At 42.7% G+C, this 25,658-nt stretch overlaps 1 protein-coding gene across 1 annotated transcript; it reads left to right on the forward strand.

Annotated features, from left to right (window-relative positions):
* Positions 1 to 1,628: 1,628 nt before the first annotated feature.
* ydjc (YdjC chitooligosaccharide deacetylase homolog) lies at positions 1,629 to 12,516 on the forward strand. Its single transcript, XM_038963755.1, has 6 exons — positions 1,629 to 1,742; positions 2,604 to 2,779; positions 3,478 to 3,637; positions 7,112 to 7,211; positions 10,681 to 10,858; positions 11,172 to 12,516. Exons 2-6 carry the CDS (start codon positions 2,616 to 2,618, stop codon positions 11,521 to 11,523), a joined length of 954 nt encoding a protein of 317 aa, XP_038819683.1. The 5' UTR covers positions 1,629 to 1,742; positions 2,604 to 2,615; the 3' UTR covers positions 11,524 to 12,516.
* Positions 12,517 to 25,658: the final 13,142 nt, after the last annotated feature.

Raw genomic sequence — 25,658 nt, forward strand, 5'->3', positions numbered from 1 at the left:
GTATTCATAATGGAAGAAAGGTTTCACAAGAGCCTGGCGCAGTACGGGGATAGGTCTTATTACCATTTATGAATGTTTTATGTGATGATCCGTCTGTGTTTGATGAGTATGCCCTTGGCTAGGAAAAGGCAAAAAGTATTTTTAGACCACCGAATTGCATGCCTTGATTGAATAGGGCAAATGATTTACACATAGTTATTTACTCAAATAGCTATGCGACATGTGCAGAATATTTCATTCTTCTCCTCAAACTAAATGAAAACCATACGTAGGCTTAACAAGAGGAGGCTGGTGAGGGGAGGACGGCTCATAACAATGGCTGGAACGGAGCACATGGAACGGCATCAAACACCTGGAAACCATGGAAACCGTGTGTTTCCATTCCACTGATTCTGCTCCAGCCATTACCACAAGCCCATCCTCCCCAATTAAGGTGCCACCAACCTCCTGTGGTAGGCTACAGAGAGAAATACACTGAACAAAAATACAGTGGGGTAATTGTGTGTAGATTGATGACAAAAAAAACAACAATTTAATACATTTTCGCACAAGGTTGTAACGTAACAAAATGTGGAAAAAGTGAAGGGGTCTGAATACTTTCCGAATGCGCTGTATGAACGCAACATGTAAACTGTTGATTCCCATGTTTCATGAGCTGAAATAAAATATTCCAGAAATGTTCCATACACAGAAAAAGCTTATTTCTCTCAAATGTTGAGCACACATGTATTTACATCCTTGTTAGTGAGCATTTCTCCTTTTCCAAGATAATCCATCCACCTGACAAGTGTGGCATATGAAGAAGCTGATTAAACGGAATGATCCTTACACAGGTGCACCTTGTGCTGGGACCAATAAATAAAAGGCCACTCTAAAATGTGTAGTTTTGTCACACAACACAATGCCACAGATGGCTCAAGTTTTGAGGGAGTGTGCAATTGGCATGCTGACTGCAGGAATGTCCAGCAGAGCTGTTGCCAGATAATGTAATTTAAATTTCTCTGCCATAAGACGCCTCCAACATTGTTTTAGAGAATTTGGCAGTACGTCCAACCGGCCTCATAACCGCAGACCACGTGTATGGCTTAATGTGGGCGAGCGGTTTGCTGACGTCAACGTTGTGAACAGGTGGCGGTGGGGTTATGGTATGGGCAGGCATATGCTACAGACAACAAACACAATTGCATTTTATAGATGGCAATTTAAATGCACAGAGATACCCTGACAAGATCCTGAGGCCCATTGCAGTGCCATTCATCCACCGCCATCACCTCATGTTTCAGCATGATAATGGACGGCCAAATGTCGCAAGGATCTGTACACAATTCCTGGAAGCAGGAATTTTTTTCTATATATTTTGTTATGTTTAGCTCACACAATATAATGTAAAAGTATGCATGAAGGTGTCTGTAGTAAACGTGTCAAAACAAATCTAGACATTTATAAATGCATTTATAAATATATAGCTTCCAAAATATTTTTTTTACAATGGAGGAGTACCAAGATGGCTGCGCATGCTTCAAAACAGCTGCCCCTGTAATCATCTAGGGATCATACACGTCATTGCTTCTAACACACGTCACATGAAATACCATTTCAATCCACTAGAGGCTGCGTTAATCCGAAAAAGTAGGTTACGGATTTCATTGCAGTTTTGAGTCAGTCGGAAGAGCTTGGTATTTGTTCTCGTTTTGACTCTCCGGCTTCGGACATAAATGGACAAACACGTGTCTTAAAAATGGGTAAGACGCGTCTTTTCACTCTTTAGAGCCTATATGACATATAGGCTATGGATCAATTCGACTTGATTCCATTATCTATTATTGTATATTATGTATGCTACTGAAAGAGAGGCAGATTGCAGTTAACCTCCTCGCATATTCTAAATAGATGATGCTTGTTTGCATTAGTCTCCCATATTCGTTGAAACAAGTGTAAATTGTAGGCCTATTTTTTAAATGTCCATACATTTCTAGGTATACTATGGCGATTACCTCTTTAAGATTAGGCAGTAAAAGTGACCATTGTGACTGTTTTCCACTAATGAGTTGAGTTGCCTTCCTGTGTGTTGGTTTGACAACTAGCTGGCGGCTGCTGCTAGCTGGAAACCCAGTTATAGAGGCAATCGGCTATAATCAGGACAGGCTGTTATGGGTCTATACAACAATCGATCAAAGAGGACAAGCAACATATTTTTTTTTCTAATCCGGGTTTACAAATGATCTGATTCGCTGACTCAAATCATAGAGGAGGAATTTGACCGTTCTTATTCGACATAGAATAGAAGCTTTGATCAGGTTTCCACTTCGAACAGGGAACATTAGTTTGTGTTCTCGTCCCTGACAGTGTCTTGTTCACGTGATGATCACGTTCAATAAATATCTAGAGTCCACCGGTGATGTGTCACAAACTGGTGAATTGAACATCCTTAACATTGTTGCAGCTCAGTGCTGGGCGCAACGTGGAAACAAAGTCCCGCTGGGGTCACAGACGTCAATTCAACGCATATTCCACGTTGGTTCAACGCAATTCCGTTGAAATGACGTGTGAACAACGTTGATTCAACCAGTGTATCTCCTGTGCTGTGTCACTTTTTCCATCAGCGTCCAGCGATAATGCCTCAACCCAAAGTCAAGCTGGTGGTGACCGGAGATGATTTTGGGTACTGTCCAAAAAGGAACCAGGGGATAGTGGATTGTTTCCAAGCCGGGGGAATTTCTAATGTGTCCCTTCTGGTTAACGCCTCCTCGGCGAAAGAAGCGACAGAGTTGGCCAAAAGGTAAGTAGGCTTCATATAGTAAAGTACAATGTTTACTTCCATAGCTAATAGGATGTTTAATAGCCTACTGAAAACTTACAAGATGCCCTTAAAACACAACACTTCCATGCAGCTATGACTTTTTCCATAACAGGTTAGGAGAATTTACGCTGCAGGTTGGGATAATTCACCAAGCAATTTAGGAGAATTAGGTTAAGGTTAGGAAAATGGTTCGGGTTAGCAGAAATGCTCTCTTAACCTGTTACGAAAAGTCACTTGTATTGAAGTGGTGTTTTAAATTTTTTTTTAGATAGTCCCGATGAATTACTGTAAATCGGTTTTAAAAATACAGTAACTTCCTGATAGGTGACATTCAGTTCACTTTCACTTGTTGTGTTTTTATTGATTGTGTATTGAATAATTCATGCAATCAGGAAAGGTGTTATACATTTGAAACCTAATATTTCCTGTATTTTGTCCAATCAGTGTTCTTCTCTTGCCGAGCATGTACCAGCTCATATTACTGCTTGGCAGTTCCATCTATGATGTCAGACACTATAGGGACTGGTTTCCCGTACCCATAGAAATCCTAGTCCAGGACTAAAAAGCACTTTCAATTGAAAATCTCTATTGATCATGCTTCCTTAGTCAAAGACTAGGCTTACCTTGAGTCCGGAAAACTGACCCCTAATTTCCTCATACCCCATCTTCCTCCGCAGACATCACATTCCCATCGGCCTCCATGCCAACCTCTCAGAGGGTCTACCAGTCAGCCAGGGTCTGAAACGAGGCTCCACTCTCCTCAACAAAGATGGGTTCTTCCATGGGAAGATGGGTTTCAGAAAGGCATTACAGAGTGGCCGGGTCAACATGACAGAGGTAGGCTTCTTTCTTAACAACATAGTTGAGGTGGGGCAGGTATTTTTCATTTTTCATATTCGGGCATTTCCACGGTAACAGAGTGATGCTGAGACTTAGATTGTTCACTTTAAAATGTATGTCGAACATAAACAGGCGTTGAGCTTCAGACCAGACTCACAGCACTGAGCTTCAGACCAGACTCACTCAAGTGTTGTTTAATAACAGGTTAGCTATCAGAGTGATCTGAGAGAGTGTTGTTTAATAGCAGGTTAGCTATCATAGTGATCTGAGAGAGTGTTGTTTAATAGCAGGTTAGCTATCAGAGTGATCTGAGAGAGTGTTGTTTAATAACAGGTTAGCTATCAGAGTGATCTGAGAGAGTGTTGTTTAATAGCAGGTTAGCTATCATAGTGATCTGAGAGAGTGTTGTTTAATAGCAGGTTAGCTATCAGAGTGATCTGAGAGAGTGTTGTTTAATAACAGGTTAGCTATCAGAGTGATCTGAGAGAGTGTTGTTTAACCTCTCTGGTACAAGTGGGACGCTAGCGTACCACCTCGACAACAGCCGATGAAATTGCAGGGCGCGAAATTCAAAACAACAGAAATCCCATAATTAAAATTCCTCAAACATACAAGTATTATACACCATTTTAAAGATAAACTTCTTGTAAATCCAACCACAGTGTCCGATTTCAAAAAGGCTTTACTGCGAAAGCACACCATGCGATTATGTTAGGTCAGCGCCTAGTCACAGAAAACCGTGTTAGACAATAAATGTGTGTTTTGTTCGATAAAGTTAATCTTTATGTCCAAAAACCTCATTTGAAATTTGCGCGTTATGTTCAGAAATGCATTGTCTCAAACAAACATCCAGTGAAAGTGCAGAGAGCCACATCAAATTACAGAAATACTCATCATAAACATTGATCTAAGATACAAGTGTTTAACATACGATTAAAGATAAACTTCTCCTTAATGCAACCACTGTGTCAGATTTCAAAAAGGCTTTACGGCAAAAGCACACCATGCGATTATGTTAGGTCAGTGCCTAGCCACAGAAAACCATACAGCCATTTTCCTACCAAGGAGAGGTGTTACAAAAGTCAGAAATAGCATTAAAATGAATCACTTACCTTTGATGATCTTCATCTGGTGGCACTCCCAGGTCTCCATGTTAGACAACAAATGTTTGTTTTGTTCGATAAAGTTCATCTTTGTCCAAATTCCTCCGTTTTGTTGGTGCGTTTAGTTCAGAAATCCAAAGGCACAATGTGCGCTCTCAACATCAAGACGAAAAGTTAAAAAAGTACAATAAAAGTTAGTAGAAACATGTCAAACGATGTGTAAAATCAATCCTCTGGTTGTTTTTGTCATAAATAATCAATAATATTTCAACCGGACAAAAGTTTTGTCAATAGGAAAGGAGAAACAAGAAAGGCGCATGGCTGATGTCTGGAAATTTCCACTGGCCACTGATTGAAAGTGCTGTATCTCCCTCATTTTTCAGAGTAAAAGCCTGAAACAATGCCTAAAGACTGGCCACATGTAGAGGAAGCCACAGAGCTCATGAACTGGGTCCTAAGTCTTTGTTTGGTGGATAGGCTTTCAATGGAAAAGCAGCCTTTCAAAATAATAGTACTTCCTGGTTGGATTTTCCTCAGGTTTTCGCCTGCCATATCAGTGCTGTTATACTCAGACATTATTTTAACAGTTTTGGAAATGTTAGAGTGTTTTCTATCCAAATCTACTAATTATATGCATATCCTTCATAGCTTCTGGGCCTGAGTAGCAGGCAGTTTAATTTGGGCACGCTTTTCATCCAAAATTCCAAATGCTGCCCCCTACCCTAGTGAAGTTAATAGCAGGTTAGCTATCAGAGTGATCTGAGAGAGTGTTGTTTAATAATAACCTACCTAGTTGAATCAAAGGAATTCTCTCTGATTTGCTCCAGCAGTCACCTGTTTTACAGCATAATAGTTCTATTGCTGTTTAGCCCATACTGACGCAGAATCCGTATTCAAAAAGCGCCTCCGAGTAGGAGTGCTGATCTAGGATCAGGTCCCCTTGTACCCAGCCTGGGTACCAGTCTGTTTTGAGATGTCATTCCTCTCCTTGTGATGCTAAACACAGAATACAAGGAGTGGGATGTTAGCACAACAGGTCCTGGATTTCAGGCTACCTTGTACCTTCATTACAATCTAAAAGGGCAAAACTGACCTGAGAACTGCACGCTTCATGAATATTGGTTCTGACAGCTTCTGTGATGGATACTGTTTGTGGTTAGGGAAGTTTCCAGTTACATCTTGTATTGTTTGTGATGTAAACACAGCGTCTTGGAAGAGGGCTAGGTCAACCATTGTGTGTCTGTGGAGATCTTGGTCACATTGAGTTGTACTGAGACTGGAGAGGAGTTGTACTGAGACTGGAGAGGAGTTGTACTGAGACTGGAGAGGAGTTGTACTGAGACTGGAGAGGAGTTGTACTGAGACTGGAGAGGAGTTGTACTGAGACTGGAGAGGAGTTGTACTGAGACTGGAGAGGAGTTGTACTGAGACTGGAGAGGAGTTGTACTGAGACTGGAGAGGAGTTGTACTGAGACTGGAGAGGAGTTGTACTGAGACTGTAGAGGAGTTGTACTGAGACTGTAGAGGAGTTGTACTGAGACTGTAGAGGAGTTGTACTGAGACTGTAGAGGAGTTGTACTGAGACTGTAGAGGAGTTGTACTGAGACTGTACAGGAGTTGTACTGAGACTGTACAGGAGTTGTACTGAGACTGTAGAGGAGTTGTACTGAGACTGTAGAGGAGTTGTACTGAGACTGTACAGGAGTTGTACTGAGACTGTACAGGAGTTGTACTGAGACTGGAGAGGAGTTGTACTGAGACTGGAGAGGAGTTGTACTGAGACTGGAGAGGAGTTGTACTGAGACTGTACAGGAGTTAGGAAGAGACACAGGATAGAAAGGAGGGTGTAAACATGAGCATGTACATGTTTGGATGGGGATGTTCGGGGTGAAGAGGCACTGTTGGTGCCATGTTTAACTGGCCCACACAGCATGACAATATACGCCATACGTCAATACGCCATATAAGAGTCTTTCAAAAACTCACCCACTATGTTGACTTATCCAACTGTCTTTTACAATGTGATGATTTATAAAGAAATATACTCAGGAGTAACTGGTATTTTTTTTAAGTGCTTGAGGCCTTCGACTTTCCAGTAAACCAAAGCAACTCCCTGTTTTTCATACGTGGAACTCAGGTGTTCGTTCCCGATCTACTGGGAACAGTTTTAGCGTAACACTCATGTTTTTTTTCTGTTTTGTGGAGGGTGTGTGTTTGTTCCTTATCAGGTGTGTGTGTTTCAGCTGTTCACTATCCTTAGGGTGTGTGTTTGTCCCTCAAACTGGATCATTATATATTTACATTCTCCCCGTGGCACATGGTTATCTTTCAGGTGTGTGCTTTCACATTGTGTGTGTGTGTGTGTCAGGTGGAGCTGGAGCTGAGGGCTCAGGTGAGGCTGTTTGGAGAGCTGATGGGTCATCTACCCTGTCACATGGACGGGCACCAACACATTCATGTGCTGCCAGGTATGACGACATAACATTACTAGAAAGGTGTGTGTGTGTGTGTTCTTGTGCTCATTGCGTAAACATTTTATTGTGAGAGGTCTTACGCAATAGAACTGTGTGTGTCACCAATGTTCATATTCTGAACCTCAACCACGTCTCCCCTCTGACATATTCTGAACCTCAACCACGTCTCCCCTCTGACATATTCTGAACCTCAACCACGTCTCCCCTCTGACATATTCTGAACCTCAACCACGTCTCCCCTCTGACTGACATATTCTAAACCTCAACCACGTCTCCCCTCTGACTGACATATTCTAAACCTCAACCACGTCTCCCCTCTGACTGACATATTCTAAACCTCAACCACGTCTCCCCTCTGACATATTCTAAACCTCAACCACGTCTCCCCTCTGACTGACATATTCTAAACCTCAACCACGTCTCCCCTCTGACTGACATATTCTAAACCTCAACCACGTCTCCCCTCTGACTGACATATTCTGAACCTCAACCACGTCTCCCCTCTGACATATTCTAAACCTCAACCACGTCTCCCCTCTGACTGACATATTCTAAACCTCAACCACGTCTCCCCTCTGACTGACATATTCTAAACCTCAACCACGTCTCCTCTCTGACATATTCTAAACCTCAACCACGTCTCCCCTCTGACTGACATATTCTAAACCTCAACCACGTCTCCCCTCTGACTGACATATTCTAAACCTCAACCACGTCTCCCCTCTGACTGACATATTCTAAACCTCAACCACGTCTCCTCTCTGACATATTCTAAACCTCAACCACGTCTCTCCTCTGACTGACATATTCTAAACCTCAACCACGTCTCCCCTCAGACATACTCTAAACCTCAACCACGTCTCCCCTCTGACATATTCTGAACCTCAACCACGTCTCCCCTCTGACTGACATATTCTAAACCTCAACCACGTCTCCTCTCTGACATATTCTAAACCTCAACCACGTCTCTCCTCTGACTGACATATTCTAAACCTCAACCACGTCTCCCCTCAGACATACTCTAAACCTCAACCACGTCTCCCCTCTGACATATTCTGAACCTCAACCACGTCTCCCCTCTGACTGACATACTCTAAACCTCAACCACGTCTCCCCTCTGACATATTCTAAACCTCAACCACGTCTCCCCTCTGACATATTCTAAACCTCAACCACGTCTCCCCTCTGACATATTCTAAACCTCAACCACGTCTCCCCTCTGACTGACATATTCTAAACCTCAACCACGTCTCCCCTCTGACATATTCTAAACCTCAACCACGTCTCCCCTCTGACTGACATATTCTAAACCTCAACCACGTCTCCCCTCTGACATATTCTAAACCTCAACCACGTCTCCCCTCTGACTGACATATTCTAAACCTCAACCACGTCTCCCCTCTGACATATTCTAAACCTCAACCACGTCTCCCCTCTGACTGACATATTCTGATCCTCAACCACGTCTCCCCTCTGACTGACATATTCTGAACCTCAACCACGTCTCCCCTCTGACTGACATATTCTGATCCTCAACCACGTCTCCCCTCTGACTGACATATTCTAAACCTCAACCACGTCTCCTCTCTGACATATTCTACTGAGGACACTCTGATGACACTCTGATGACACTCTGATGACACCGCGGAACTCTTCCTCTTCATTGTCATGAAGCACATGACCCCGAGGTTTTACACCACATGATGAGTCACAGAATCATGTGGTTTTGTTAAATGGTTGTTTGGTGATCTTATCTAGATGAAGAAATGTTCCACATCGTCTGTTTACAGGGCAAGGAGGGGAAAGGGCCCCACCTTCAGTTTTAAATGAGGTTACCACTGTTGATTTAATCAAACTCATTAATTTAACCAGTAGTAGTAGTAGTAATTCCTTTTTTCATTTGAATATGTACGGCTTTTGACCACGTCGTTGTCATAAGGGCATTGGTGACACTTGATACTCTCGGTTTAAAGGTCGTTTATAGACTATTAATTAGTTAATAGAGCAAATGTGCATGTGTCTGCTCAACCGGTCAGAAACAGACTCCATGAGGGTGGTATGAGGGCCCGACGTCCACAGGTGGGGGTTGTGCTTACAGCCCAACACCGTGCAGGACGTTTGGCATTTGCCAGAGAACACCAAGATTGGCAAATTCGCCACTGGCGCCCTGTGCTCTTCACAGATGAAAGCAGGTTCACACTGAGCACATGAGCACATGTGACAGACGTGACAGAGTCTGGAGACGCCGTGGAGAACGTTCTGCTGCCTGCAACATCCTCCAGCATGACCGGTTTGGCGGTGGGTCAGTCATGGTGTGGGGTGGCATTTCTTTGTGGGGCCGCACAGCCCTCCATGTGCTCGCCAGAGGTAGCCTGACTGCCATTAGGTACCGAGATGAGATCCTCAGACCCCTTGTGAGACCATATGCTGACACATGCACATTTGTGGCCTGCTGGAGGTCATTTTGCAGGGCTCTGGTAGTGCTCCTCCTTGCACAAAGGCGGAGGTAGCGGTCCTGCTGCTGGGTTGTTGCCCTCCTACGGCCTCCTCCACGTCTCCTGATGTACTGGCCTGTCTCCTGGTAGCGCCTCCATGCTCTGGACACTACGCTGACAGACACAACAAACCGTTTTGCCACAGCTCGCATTGATGTGCCATCCTGGATGAGCTGCACTACCTGAGCCACTTGTGTGGGTTGTAGACTCCGTCTCATGCTACCACTAGAGTGAAAGCACCGCCAGCATTCAAAAGTGACCAAAACATCAGCCAGGAAGCATAGGAACTGAGAAGTGGTGTGTGGTCACCACCTGCAGAACCATTCCTTTTTTGGGGGTGTCTTACTAATTGCCTATAATTTCCACCTTTTGTCCATTCCATTTGCACAACAGCATGTGAAATTTATTGTCAATCAGTGTTGCTTCCTAAGTGGACAGTTTGATTTCACAGAAGTGTGATTGACTTGGAGTTACATTGTGTTGTTTAAGTGTTCCCTTTATTTTTTTGAGCAGTGTATAAATATAGGACATGAGAGACAACACTACATAAAGAGAGACCTAAGATGACAAAATAGCATGGCAGCAACACATGACAACAACATGGTAGCAACACAACATGGTAGCAACATGACAACAACATGGTAGCAACACAACATGACAACAACATGGTAGCAACACAACATGGTAGCAACATGACAACAACATGGTAGCAACACAACATGGTAGCAACATGACAACAACATGGTAGCAACACAACATGACAACAACATGGTGGCAACACAACATGACAACAACATGGTAGCAACACAACATGACAACAACATGGTAGCAACACAACATGACAACAACATGGTAGCAACACAACATGACAACAACATGGTAGCAACATGACAACACCATGGTAGCAACACAACATGACAACAACATGGTAGCAACACAACATGACAACAACATTGCGTGTGTTTCAGAGGTGTGTGAGGTGTTTGCCCAGGTGCTGTCTGACTGTGGGATCTCCTACACACGTGTTCCTGTGGAGCGTGGTCTACACTCGTGTCCCTGGCTGTCCCCTGTCCTCAGAGACTTCTACATGCAGGTAGAGAAGGACGCGCTGGAGTCTATCCCCGTGTTCAGACGACATGGCATCAGGTAGGAGACACACTGAAATCCCTGTAGTAGTGAATGTCATGAGAATCTCTTCATGATCCATACTGTTTACAGTATATCCCGGTACAGTATTAGAAAGGTGGCACGTTCCTTTCAGACTAAACACTTGAAGATTATCTTGAGGCACATAAAGTGATATTATTGTCCTGTTCGTCTCACTTGTCCTGGGTGATTTCAATCATGCAATGAGAGAAGATAGTGTTTTTGTTTCTCTCGGGTACGGTTAAAAGTTAAAAAAAAATATTTCCATGAGCTGAAAATGACCTTCTATCTCTCCCCCCTCTCTCTCTCCCAGATGGCCTGATGTCTATCTAGGTTTGACCACCATGGGTCACAACATGTCAGTCCCCAACCTCAGACGAGCCTTCAGCCATGCCCTGGAATTAGACCTGGATGTCTCACTGTCGCCCCCTGGGGGTGAAAGTAAAAATAGGAAAAACACCACGGAGAGCCCCGTGCTGACGGCAGAGCTCATGGTGCACCCTGGGTACCCCAGCCACCCCCAGGAGGGAGGGTGTGGGGAGGGGCCGGACGACTTCTCCCAGTCGGCTGACAGGCAGCAGGAGTTGACCACCCTGAAGGACCCAGCCCTACTGGCCTTCTACACCCAGGAGAGAGTCCAACTCTGTGCCTTCAGGGACCTCTGAGGCCCCTACACCCCTCGCGCTCAGGGGTAGGGTTGTTGAATTCCCAAAACTTTTATCTGGTGTTTCATAAATCTCAATTGAAGAATTTGAAGATTCACTCGCTGCTTATTCCCAGAATTCTCCAACTGGGATTTTTTTTAAACCCAGAGCATTTTGGGAAAGTTTTGTGATCCTACCTCTGAGTCCCCCACTCAGCTCAGGGGTCACGTTCCAATATCCACACTTACTGCCACACTATCGATCCAATACATGGCTTCCCGAGGCCGGTGGGAGGAGCTATAGGAGGACGGGCTCATTGTAATGGCTGGAATAGAACGGAGTCAAACGTGGATTCTATATGTTTGATGTGTTCGATACCGTTCCGTTAATTCCATTCCAACCATTACAATGAGCCCGTACTCCTATAGCTCCTCCCAACAGCCCCCTCTTATGGCTTTGTTCTGAGCATTTAGAACACATTTCCTAATACATGGCTTCATTCTGAGTGGTAAAGCTTGTGTAGATATTGGAATTGGACTCCTCTGCTGCTCTTTCATTGGTGCAACCTTACCTCCAAGCCACCAGGCGGCGCCACTATTTTCTGTGAAGCACAATCCTATTTTTGACAGTGTTTATTACAGACGAGGCAGTTGTTTACCAATCATCTCAGGTGAGAGAGACAAGCACAAAAATCACTATGCTCTCTCTCATCCCAAAGCTAACCTCAAATCAGCTGATCACACAAGAAGGCGTCAGCAGAAGAGTAACTGCCAAAAGAGCGCGGCCCAAATAGGGTTTGCCTATAGCATATTATATTTTAAACATTTGCATGTAGTCTATCTAGGTCTTTAATGTCCTCGTTTTAAAATAACAATCCTGTATATATTTCTTAATTTGTGTGTCACACTATTTATTTAATTATGTTCTTAGGATATCACAAGCAGCAGAATGGTCTGAAATGCCCTACTGACTATAATGGCTGTATGAATAAATGAAAAGTGACAGAAAACCTCATTCTTGCATTAAGTATTTTGGTTTGATATGAGGGTTTCCTACGTTTTGAAGCGTTACAGGACTCATCTGCTACTGTGGGGGGGAAGAGGTTACTAAAAGGTGAGTTGGGACTCGGTAGTAGCATGTCTTACTCCGTTTGGATCAACTGACAATGTTTTTTTTGTTATTTACTTGGTTGGTCACGAGTAACCCCTCAATCACCTTGAATCACAGTATATGAAAAATAGTTTTTCCAACTAAAACCGCAAGTCAAGTCAATTCACCCAATATTAATATACTCAAATTTAACTTCAAACTGAGTAATTGAGCTACACACAAGCCCCGTCAGAGACTTTGGGATTACGCAGAAGCAGCTGAGGGGGGAGGCTAGCCTACGAAGCAAGCAAACTCATGTCACTCATGGCTAGTGAAAGAGATTTGCGTCAGTTCAAATCTGGCATCAGGACAAAATGTGATTCAGAGTCACCGAATATATTTTAATTAAACTCAAACGATAAATGGTAAATGCAATTTTCGTATATACGGGTTCACTGTATCTCCGCGCAGGGTAGATCAGAGAACTGTGGAATGTACTCAAATAGTAGTTTTTATACTATGACAATTTTATTCTCAACTTGTCCATTTGGCCTATCATAGTAGAGGTTTAGCATGGTTCATACTCTTGCTCCTCCTTTGTGGGCCCCCGGACTTGTCCAAGCCCCTTGGCGCTTTTTCTTTGTCCACATCTGGTTGCTGGGTAGAGTAGCTCCGTCTTGTGTCTCCCCCTGATTCTTCACTCAAACAATTCCTAATATGGTACTGAACAGTCTCAACCTTCCTGGTTGGCCTAGAGAGATGCACCCCTCCCCTCTCCAGACTGTCCACAGCTTTTATGGCCTGTGTTGGTCAGTCCTTACACACCCCCCTCTGTATTGTTTGTGTGTGTGTGTGTAACAAAACAATATTCATCTTCAAACAATATGCTAACAGGCTATAGTGCATAAACATAAATCCTAACACTAGTCGAACACCGAACTCTTCATTGAGACAATGCTGAAACATCAATCCATGGAAGAGTCAGTGCCGCCACATTTTCATTTGTGTCAAAATCAAACAAAAGCTATTGTGCAAATTCAGCAGACCATGGTGTGAAGTGCCCTCTAAATTTTTTGAAATTATAAACGTATCATTATTGCCGTCTTTGGTTATCACAAGCACCGTTTTTTCCAGGTCCTAATTTATTGAAGTCACACGTTCCGAGTCCCAAGTAGAACCACTGAGGTATTATAACGGAGACTGCGTCCAAGATGTTCGACTATTATTTTCAAGGTAATCTACTCACGTTCCCATACTCTTACTCATGAAAATCAATATCTGGTTTGCATCCGGTCTATACCTGAGCAATATGGCACGGGGGGTTTGGTATATGGCCAAACACCGCGTTGTGTCATGCATAAGAACAGCCCTTAGCCGTGGTATATTGGCCATATACCACAACCCCCGAGGTGACTTATTGCTATTATAAACTAGTTACCAACTAATTAGAACAGTAAAAATAAATGTTTTGTTATACCCGTGGTATATGGTCTGATATACCACAGCTGTCAACCAATCAGCATTCAGGGCTCGAACCAACCAGCCAGTTTATAAAGACCATTATCACATGCGCACTAGCGCTCAGTGTGCACAGGGAGCAGTGTACTACGTCATGGAAAAACATTGCAGACATTGGATGAATATAAATTGTTAATATCCTCAGCAGTGAGTAAAATTTGGCCTCGGCAATTATTTGACTAATTCGATGGATGTTTTGCTCACAAAGGTGATGACTAAAAGAGTCTTATTAGGAATTTTCTAATCTGACTACTCGAGTGATGCACGGGTTGACTCATAACCCCCAGTCCCTGCAGCCAGTCCCTGCAGCCAGTCGCTGCAGCGCAGCTAGTCCCTGCAGCCAGTCCCTGCAGCCAGTCCCTGCAGCCAGTCCCTGCAGCGCAGCCAGTCCCTGCAGCCAGTCCCTGCAGCGCAGCCAGTCCCTGCAGCGCAGCTAGTCCCTGCAGCCAGTCCCTGCAGCCAGTCCCTGCAGCGCAGCTAGTCCCTGCAGCCAGTCCCTGCAGCCAGTCCCTGCAGCCAGTCCCTGCAGCGCAGCCAGTCCCTGCAGCGCAGCCAGTCCCTGCAGCCAGTCCCTGCAGCTATATCCGTGGGTGGCAGGTTTAGGGTCATGAAATATTATTGTTGAGTCATTTTAACAAATTTCTACTTCCTTTACAACCAGTCAAACTGATGTCATTTGGATATTTTGCACAGAAAATCTTTCGGTATTATTTTTGTTATTGCATTTTCTCCCCAGTCCCTAAACATCTTAGCTTCGCAAAAGAAGCAGAGATGACAGAGAACTTTACCAATGTCAACTACACTAAACGAAAATATAAACGCAACATGTAAGTGTTGGTCCCATGTTCCATGAGCTGAAATAAAAGATCCCAGAAATGTTCCATACGCACAAAAAGCTTGTTTCTATACCAAGATAATCCATCCACTTGACCGGTGTGGCATATCAAGAAGCTGATTAAACAGCATGATCATTACACAGATGAACCTTGTGCTGGGAACAATCAAAGGCCACTCTAGAATATCCAGTTTTGTCAAACAACACAATGCCACAGATGTCTCTAGTTTTGAGGGGGCTTGCAATTGGCATGTTGACTGCAAGAATGTCCACCAGAGCTGTTGCCAGAAGAATCTCTACACAAACTGTCAGAAACCATCTCAGGGAAGCTCATCTGCACGCTTGTCGTCAGCTCATCTGTGTGCTCGTCATCACACTTTATATTTTGCGTTTATATTTTTGTTCAGTGTTGGCGGACCAAATAAAATAACATCGGAGCAGTTGTCCCGAGGCAGATGAACTCCTTGCCCAGGCCCTAAACACGGTCCACTAACCTTTTGGCAATGTGGGAGCATAAACTTCCCGAACGATGCACAGTGGACACTGGTGTTGTCTCCAGAACCCCCAGCAGTGACAAAGCTTTCATGACACACCCAGGAACATTTTGCAACGCAGTCATTTTCTCTCCAAGCATGGGGAAAGGGTCAGAGCACACCCTCTCCTCTCCAGGCTCCAGAGAGAGCTGTCATAATCAATTCAGTGTCAATCAATGTCGGGATGAAAACCTCACACACCCCAATCATAGGGCAGACACCATAGCAACAGCAGAGGAGCAGGAAGGAGAACGTTCGGCCTCCAACACTGCGTCCTAACCAGGGCCCAACTGGTAGGCTAAACTTCACCCCGCCATTTTAAATCAAAATATATCAAAATATTACAGGTGGAGGCCTACCACAGAGATGATAAGTGTTTTTTAACGCTACCTAACTGCCCCAGAGGCATCTCATAGCAACAAGCTCAAATCAAATGTTATTGGTCACGTACACGTGTTCAGCAGATGTTATTGGTCACATACACGTGTTTAGCAGATGTTATTGGTCACATACACGTGATTAGCAGATGTTATTGGTCACGTACACATGTTCAGCAGATGTTATTGGTCACATACACGTGTTTAGCAGATGTTATTGGTCACGTACACATGTTTAGCAGATGTTATTGGTCACATACACGTGTTCAGCAGATGTTATTGCTCACATACACATGTTTAACAGATGTTATTGGTCACATACACGTGATTAGCAGCAGATGTTATTGGTCACATACACGTGATTAGCAGATGTTATTGCTCACATACAAGTGTTTAGCAGATGTTATTGCGGGTGTAGCGAAACGCTTGTGTTTCTAGCTCCAACAGTGCAGTAACAATTTCACAACAATACACACAAATCTAAAGTAAAGGAATGGAATTAAGAATATATAAATATTTGGACGAGCAATTTCAGAGCAGCATAGACTAAGATACTGTAGAATAGAATACGGTATATACATATGAGATGAGTAATGCATAGACTAAGATACAGTAAAATAGAATACAGTATATACATATGAGATGAGTAATGCATAGACTAAGATACTGTAGAATAGAATACAGTATATACATATGAGATGAGTAATGCATAGACTAAGATACTGTAGAATAGAATACAGTATATACAGTGAAGGAAAAAAGTATTTGATCCCCTGCTGATTTTGTACGTTTGCCCACTGACAAAGAAATGATCAGTCTATAATTTTAATGGTAGGTTTATTTGAACAGTGAGAGACAGAATAACAACAAAAAAATCCAGAAAAACGCATGTCAAAAATGTTATAAATTGATTTGCATTTTAATGAGGGAAATAAGTATTTGACCCCTTCTCAATCAGAAAGATTTCTGGCTCCCAGGTGTCTTTCATACAGGTAACGAACTGAGATTAGGAGCACACTCTTAAAGGGAGTGCTCCTAATCTCAGTTTCTTACCTGTATAAAAGATACCTGTCCACAGAAGCAATCAATCAATCAGATTCCAAACTCTCCACCATGGCCAAGACCAAAGAGCTCTCCAAGGATGTCAGGGACAGGATTGTAGACCTACACAAGGCTGGAATGGGCTACAAGACCATCGCCAAGCAGCTTGGTGAGAAGGTGACAACAGTTTCTGCGATTATTCGCAAATGGAAGAAACACAAAAGAACTGTCAATCTCCCTCAGCCTGGGGCTCCATGCAAGATCTCACCTCGTGGAGTTGCAATGATCATGAGAACGGTGAGGAATCAGCCCAGAACTACACAGGAGGATCTTGTCAATGATCTCAAGGCAGCTGGGACCATAGTCACCAAGAAAACAATTGGTAACACACTACGCCGTGAAGGACTGAAATCCTGCAGCGCCCGCAAGGTCCCCCTGCTCAAGAAAGCACATATACATGCCCGTCTGAAGTTTGCCAATGAACATCTGAATGATTCAGAGGACAACTCTGTTGTGGTCAGACGAGACCAAAATGGAGTTCTTTGGCATCAACTCAACTTGCCGTGTTTGGAGGAGGAGGAATGCTGCCTATGACCCCAAGAAACCATCCCCACCGTCAAACATGGAGGTGGAAACATTATGCTTTGGGGGTGTTTTTCTGCTAAGGGGACAGGACAACTTCACCGCATCAAAGGGACGATGGACGGGGCCATGTACCGTCAAATCTTGGGTGAAAACCTCCTTCCCTCAGCCAGGGTATTGAAAATGGGTCGTGGATGGGTATTCCAGCATGACAATGACCCAAAACACACAGCCAAGGCAACAAAGGAGTGGCTCAAGAAGAAGCACATTAAGGTCCAGGAGTGGCCTAGCCAGTCTCCAGACCTTAATCCCATAGAAAATCTGTGGAGGGAGCTGAAGGTTCGAGTTGCCAAACGTCAGCCTCGAAACCTTAATGACTTGAAGAAGATCTGCAAAGAGGAGTGGAACAAAATCCCTCCTGAGATGTGTGCAAAGCTGGTGGCCACCTACAAGAAACGTCTGACCTCTGTGATTGCCAACAAGGGTTTTGCCACCAAGTACTAAGTCATGTTTTGCAGAGGGGTCAAATACTTATTTCCCTCATTAAAATGCAAATCAATTCATAACATTTTTGACATGCGTTTTTCTGGATTTTTTTGTTGATATTCTGTCTCTCACTGTTCAAATAAACCTTCCATTAAAATTATAGACTGATCATTTCTTTGTCAGTGGGCAAACGTACAAAATCAGCAGGGGATCAAATACTTTTTTCCCTCACTGTACATATGAGATGAGTAATAAATAGACTAAGATACTGTAGAATAGAATAGAATACAGTATATACATATGAGATGAGTAATAAATAGACTAAGATACTGTAGAATAGAATACAGTATATACATATGAGATGAGTAATAAATAGACTAAGATACTGTAGAATAGAATACAGTATATACATATGAGATGAGTAATGCATAGACTACGATACAGTAGAATAGAATAGAATACAGTATATACATATGAGATGAGTAATAAATAGACTAAGATACTGTAGAATAGAATACAGTATATACATATGAGATGAGTAATGCAAGATATGTAAACATTATTAAAGTGACTACTTGTTCCATTATTAAAATGTCCAATGATTTCAAGTCTTTGCATATAATGTTAAACAAATCAAAATATATTTTATATTGTGATTCTTCAAAGTAGCCACCCTTTGCCTTGATGACAGCTTTGCACACTCTTGGCATTCTCTCAACCAGCTTCATGAGGTAGTCACCTGGAATGCATTTCCATTAACAGGTGTGCTTTGTTAAAAGTTCATTTGTGGACTTTATTTCCTTCTTAATGCGTTTGAGCCAATCAGTTGTGTTGTGACAAGGTAGTGGTAGTATACAGAAGATAGCCCTATTTGGTAAAAGACCAAGTCCATATTATGGCAAGAACAGCTCAAATAAGCAAAGAGAAACAACAGTCCATCATTACTTTAAGACATGAAGGTCAGTCAATACAGAAAATTTCAAGAACTTTTAAAGTTTCTTCAAGTGCAATTGCAAAAACCATCAACCGCTATGATGAAACTGGCTCTCATGAGGACCGCCACAGGAAAGGAAGACCCAGAGTTACCTCTGCTACAGAGGATAAGTTCATTAGAGTTAACTGCACCTCAGATTGCAGCCCAAATAAATGTTTCACAGAGTTCAAGTAACAGACACATCTCAACATCAACTGTTCAGAGGAGACTGTGTGAATCAGGCTTTCATGGTTGAAATGCTGCAAAGAAACCACTACTAACGGACACCAATAATAAGAAGAGACTTGCTTGGGCCAAGAAACACGAGAAATGGACATTAGACCGTTGGAAATCTGTCCTTTGGTCTGATGAGTCCAAATTTGAGATTTTTGGTTGTAACCGCCGTGTCGTTGTGAGACGTAGAGTAGGTGAAGGTGTGATGGTCCGTGGGTGCTTTGCTGGTGACACTGTCTGTGATTTATTTAGTATTCAAGGCACACTTAACCAGCATGGCTACAACAGCATTCTGGAGCGATACGCCATCCCCTCCTTTGTTTTTCAACAGGACAATGACCCAACACACCTCCAGGTTGTGTAAGGGCTATTTTACCAAGAAAGAGAGTGATGGAGATGACCATCAGATGACCTGGCCTCCACAATCACCCAACCTCAACCCAATTGAGATGATTCGGGATGAGTTGGACCGCAGAGTGAAGGAAAAGCAGTCAACAAGTGCTCCGCATATGTGGGAACTCCTTCAAGACTGTTGGAAAAGCATTCCAGGTGACTACCTCATGAACCTGGTTGAGAGAATGCAAAGCTGTCATCAAGGCAAATGGTGGCTACTTTGAAGAATCTCAAATATAAAATATATTTTGATTTGTTTAACACTTTTTTTTGTTTACTACATGATTCCATATGTGTTATTTCATAGTTTTGATGTCTTCACTATTATTCCTCAATGTAGAACATAGTACAAATATAGAAAAACCCTTGAGCAGATGTGTCCAAATGTCTCACTGGTACTGTATAACCAGTAGCCACCCAAACTAAGCCTAACTAAAATATGAAAATAATCTATGAAACCGCCATGTTGTCTATTATTGTTCTGGCAAAATGCCTCTGTAGTAGATTTCTAAACTGTATAACAGATCTCCTCTGTTTTTGACAGGCAAAACCGAAGAAAATGAAGCAAGCGGTCTCTGGTCAGGTATCTCTGGATATGAGCACTCACTTTAGTGCGCCAATCCTGATTGGTCAAACAATAATCAATACACAACTTGTTGGGTTCTGAAGCAATACCGTAGGCCATCATTAGAAACCAGATCAAATAGGCAAAGTTATATACACTTAGTGGACAGTTTATTAGGTACACACATATTGTACTGTAGTGGACAGTTTATTAGGTACACAGTTTATTAGGTACACACATATTGTACTGTATTGGACAGTTTATTAGGTACACACATATTGTACTGTATTGGACAGTTTATTAGGTACACACATATTGTACTGTATTGGACAGTTTATTAGGTACACACATATTGTACTGTAGTGGACAGTTTATTAGGTACACACATATTGTACTGTAGTGGGCAGGAATATTTTTGACGTGTAAATACAGTATATATGATACTATGAATACCACACGTGACTAGTAATGAGACTAAGCAATTCGCCTAATAAAATGTTTATCTGACTCCATAAAGATGATTTAGCAATATGCAAGAGACTATAGTTGAGTTGAATTTTGTATTTATTTATTTAACCTTTATTCAACTAGGCAAGTCAGTTAAGAACAAATTCTTATTTTACAATGACGGCCTACCCCGGGCCAAACCCTAACCCGGACGACGCTGGGCCAATTGTGCGCCACCCTATGGGACTCCCAATCAAGGCCGGTTGTGATACAGCCTGGAATCGAACCAGGGTCTGTAGTGACGCCTCGAGCATTGAGATGCAATGCCTTAGTCCGCTGCGCCACTCGGGAGCCCCCAAGTTACAGTAATAGGCAATCAAGTAATGACTGAGAATGGAATTTAAATCAATCCATGATAGTGCACCCCAATACATGTCAGACATGCTTTTAAGTTATGTACCCAGTATGTCCCTCGGGTCCTCTGGCCTTTTAACTATCCTGAAGCCTCGGACCAAGAGGCATGGAGAGGCAGCCTTTAGTTATTATGCCCCCAGCCTCTGGAATAGCCTGCCAGAGAACCTGAGGAGGTCTGAAACTGTGGACATATTTAAAAGGGATCTTAAAGCACACCTTATTAGCTTTGCTTTTCCTTAGCATGCTTTTCAGTTATTATTGTTATAATTTAGTTTTTTATCCTCTTATGGTAAATATTGTGTTGTGTGGTAAATATTTCAGTTTTAGTTTTTTATTTGTTTCTTCCTGTGAAGCACATTATATTGAATTCCATGTCTGAAATGATCTGTAGAAATAAAGCTTGATTTGATATTTGCCTGTTAGCTTGCACTCTCTCATCAACAAGCTGTTTTCGCCCACAGGACTGGATTTTTTTGGTTGTCAGTAAACCTTAGACACTGTTGTGCGTGAAAAGCCCAGGAGGCCGTTTTTGAGATACTGGAACCCGGCACGCCTGGCACCGATGAACATACCGCGCTCAAAGTCGCTTAGGTCACTTGTTTTGCCCATTCTAATGTTCAATCGAACAGTAACTTAAAACTTCTTATGGCTGGGTGGCAGTATTAAGTAGCTTGGATGAAAAGGTGCCCAGAGTAAACTGCCTGCTACTCAGGCTCAGAGGCTAAGATATGCATATTATTAGAAAGCACTCTGGAGTTTCTAAAACTGTTTGAATGATGTCTGTGAGTATAACAGAACTCATATGGCAGGCAAAAACCTGAGAAAAAATCCAACCAGGAAGTGGGAAATCTGAGGTTTGTAGGTTTGCCTATCCAATATACAGTGGGATATTGGTCATTTTGCACTTCTTAAGGCTTCCACTAGATGTCAACAGTCTTTAGAACCTTGTTTGATGCTTCTACTGTGAAGAATGAGGAAAGGAGAGCTCTTTGAGTCAGGTGTCTGGCTCGAGCTGAACATGCGAGCTCATGTGAGAGCGACCTGCTTTCCATCGCATTTCTGAAGACAAAGGAATTCTCCGGTTGAAACATTATTGAGATTAAGATTAAGATTTAAGATTAAGATTTATGTTAAAAACATCCTAAAGATTGATTCTATACATCGTTTGACATGTTTCTACGAACTGTAATGGAATTGTTTGACGTTTCGTCTGACCTGCGCGTCATGAATGTGGATTACTGGACTGAACGCGCAAACAAAATGAAGGTATTTGGACATAAATGATGGACTATATCAAACAAAACAAACATTTATTGTGGAACTGGGATTCCTGGGAGTGCATTCTGATGAAGATCATCAAAGGTAAGTGAATATTTATATTGTTATTTCTGACTTCTGTTGACTCCAAAAAATGGCAGATATCTTTATGGCTTATTTGGGCTCTGAGCGCTGTACTCAGATTATAGCATGGTGTGCTTTTTCCGTAAAGTTTTTTCAAAATCTGACACAGCGGTTGCATTAAGGAGAAGTTTATCTAAAGTTCCATGTTCAATACTTGTATCTTTTATCAATGTTTATTATGAGTATTTCTGTAAATTGATGTGGCTCTCTGCAAAATCACCGGATGTTTTGGAGGCAAAACATTACTGAATATAAAGCGCCAATGTAAACTAAGATTTTTGGATATAAATATGAACTTTATCGAACAAAACATACATGTATTGTGTAACAAAGTCCTATGAGTGTCATCTGATGAAGATCATCAAAGGTTAGTGATTAATTCTATCTCTATTTCTGATTTTTGTGACTCCTCTCTTTGGCTGGAAAAATGGCTGTGTTTTTCTGTGACTTGGCTCTGACCTAACATAATCGTTTGTGGTGCTTTCGCCGAAAAGCCTATTTGAAATTGGACACTGTGGTGGGATTAACAAGAAGTGTATCTTTAAAATGGTGTAAAATACTTGTATGTCTGAGGAATTTTAATTATGAGATTTCTGTTGTTTTGAATTTAGCGCCCTGCACTTTCACTGGCTGTTGTCATATCGATCCCGATTTATTAATGCTTCGATGCCTGTCTGTCTGCTTTATATAGAAAGCCACGGCCACGTGACTCACTGTCTGTAGGAGTGAACCATTTTTGTGAATGGGGGGGGGGGGGGTATACCTAATAAACTGGCCACTGACTGGTAAGCTAAAATTATCAAAATACATATGAAACATACAGATTGTTGCCATTCAGTTTCAACACTGTGACCCCCTCAAAATCTTCTCACATTGTTTGAACCACTGAGCTAGCTCATTGCTGGTTCAATTAGAGGGCAGAGCGTTTGGCTAGACAATCTGTTGCAAGTCGATGCTGTGACTACGGTCTCTGGCTGTGTGGAGAGTTATCCATGGAAACTCAAGTTGAATCTCAAATCCAAGACTCCAAAAGTAATTAAAAAAACGAAAGTAGGGTGGTTGGTCGGGGTGGATGTATAACGCGAACATCTAGCAACCTAAAGCTTGCATGTTTGAATCTCATCACGGACAACTTTAGCATTTTAGTTAATTAGCAACTTTGCAATTACTTAGCATGTCAGCTAACCCTTCCCGTAAACCTTTAACCTAACCTTAAACTCTAGCCTAGCTAACGTTAGCCACCTAGCCACAACAAATTGCAATTCGTAAAACATTGTACAAGTTGCAATTCGTAACTTACACATCCCTTCAAATGAGTGGATTCGGCAATTTCAGCCACACCCGTTGCTGATAGGTGTATGAAAATCGAGCACACAGCCATGCAATCTCCATAGATAAACATTGGTAGTAGAATGGCCCGTACTGAAGAGAATGTCATAGGATGTCAACTTTCTGCCCTGCTAGAGCTGCCCCGGTCAACTGTAAGTGCTTTTATTATGAAGTGGAAACGTCTAGGAGCAACAACGGCTCAGCCACGAAGTGGTAGGCCACACAAGCTCACAGAAAGTGTGTAGCGTGTAAAATTGTCTGTCCTCGATTACAACACTCAATACCAAGTTCCAAACTGCTTCTGGAAGCAACGTTAGCACAAGAAGTGTTCATCGGGAGCTTCATGAAATGGGTTAACATGGCCGAGCAACCGCAAAAAAGCCTAAGATCACCATGCTCAATGCCAAGGTTCGGCTGGAGTGGTGTGAAGCTCGCTGCCATTGGACTCTGGAGCAGTGGAAACGCGTTCTCTGGAGTGATGAATGACTCTTCACCATCTGGCAGTCCGACGGACGAATCTGGGTTTGGCGGATGCCAAGAGAACGCTACCTGCCCCAATGCATAGTGCCAACTGTAAAGTTTGGTGGATGAGGAATAATGGTTCGGGCTAGGCCCCTTAATGCCAGTGAAGGGAAATCTTAACGCTACAGCATACAATGACATTCTAGACGTTTCTGTGCTTCCAACTTTGTGGCAACAGTTTGGAGAAGGCCCTTTCCTGTTTCAACATGACAATGCCCCCGAGCACAAAGCGAGGTTCATACATTAATGGTTTGTCAAGATCAGTGTGGAAGAACTTGACTGGTCTGCACAGAGCCCTGACCTCAACCCTATCGATCACCTTTGGGATGAATTGGTACGCCGACTGCGAGCCAGGCCTAATGGCCAAACATCAGTGCCCGACCTGACTAACGTTCTTGTGGCTGAATGGAAGAAATGGATGGACATCCACAAATTAATACATACCATATGAAACGTAACAAATCATACTAATTGGAGTGTTCCGAATTTACATGTACTGTGTTACGTCTACCCGAGTCCAGGTTGCTCCTTAAACCTGCTTTGTAGGATACCCCTCAGAGGGAGGTGAGCCTCTGTGTCTCAAATGGAACCCCATTTCCTATGGACAACTACTATTTTCTAGTTAGAGCCCATCTGGTCTCAGGGGTAGACGTAACATAGTAAATGTAAATCTGGTCAAACGTTGTTCACTTCATATGGAATTCATTTGGAATGCAAACTTTGTCTGTGGGTATGCTACCGTGATAAGCAGGCAGGGCTTTAGTACAGATGTAATCTCCTAGTTTACACGATTGTTGCCAATCACACTGCAGGTGTTTCAGGAAGTCATCTACCATAAACATTCTTCTTCATGTAACCAATCAATAGACTTAGACATCGCATCACTGCTGAAAAGTTTCACCTAGTATTTGGCTCAGGTTTGTGTTATTTAAAAAAAAAAAGTTAGATATGGAAGCTGAACTGGGAGGTGTCATATGTAGTTGTGAGTATGGCGCCCTCTAGTGGTAGGCTGTGTTGCTACACACCACACTTCGTGTTTGCCTCTTCGGGCCACTGATAATGTAAGCTCCAACTTTGTGCTATGTCCATTGTTTCTAGATTTGAAATAGACAGATCATACTATCATGGAGATTTCACTCGTAATCTATACCTGAATACCTTTGCGTAGCGTCATTCTTACCGAAAACTTTCTGCTTCACGTCTAGATCCTGAATCTAAACATATTCACTCAGACCGGAGACTTCACTCGTTATCTGTTGCTGCGAGTGGTGTCACTCTTCCCTTTCCCATCTACAGTATATCCTGGCAGGGACTGCAGTTGAAAATGAGCCGGCTGGTTAAAACTGCCACTATCCCTGTAAAACGATATGTAAATCCCACTCCCAAAGCATCCATTCACCCAGACAATGAGACCAAA

This window comes from Salvelinus namaycush, chromosome 1 (assembly GCF_016432855.1).
Source record: "Salvelinus namaycush isolate Seneca chromosome 1, SaNama_1.0, whole genome shotgun sequence".
NCBI classification, from domain to species: domain Eukaryota; kingdom Metazoa; phylum Chordata; class Actinopteri; order Salmoniformes; family Salmonidae; genus Salvelinus; species Salvelinus namaycush.

What these genes read in the sequence shown, in the direction of transcription:
- ydjc (XM_038963755.1), top strand. Translation starts at nt 2,616, where the DNA reads ATGCCTCAACCCAAAGTCAAGCTGGTGGTGACCGGAGATGATTTTGGG. An exon ending in ACACATTCATGTGCTGCCAG is followed by an intron (nt 7,212 to 10,680) that starts GTATGACGACAT and finishes CGTGTGTTTCAG; the next exon opens with AGGTGTGTGAGGTGTTTGCC. An exon ending in TTCAGACGACATGGCATCAG is followed by an intron (nt 10,859 to 11,171) that starts GTAGGAGACACA and finishes TCTCTCTCCCAG; the next exon opens with ATGGCCTGATGTCTATCTAG.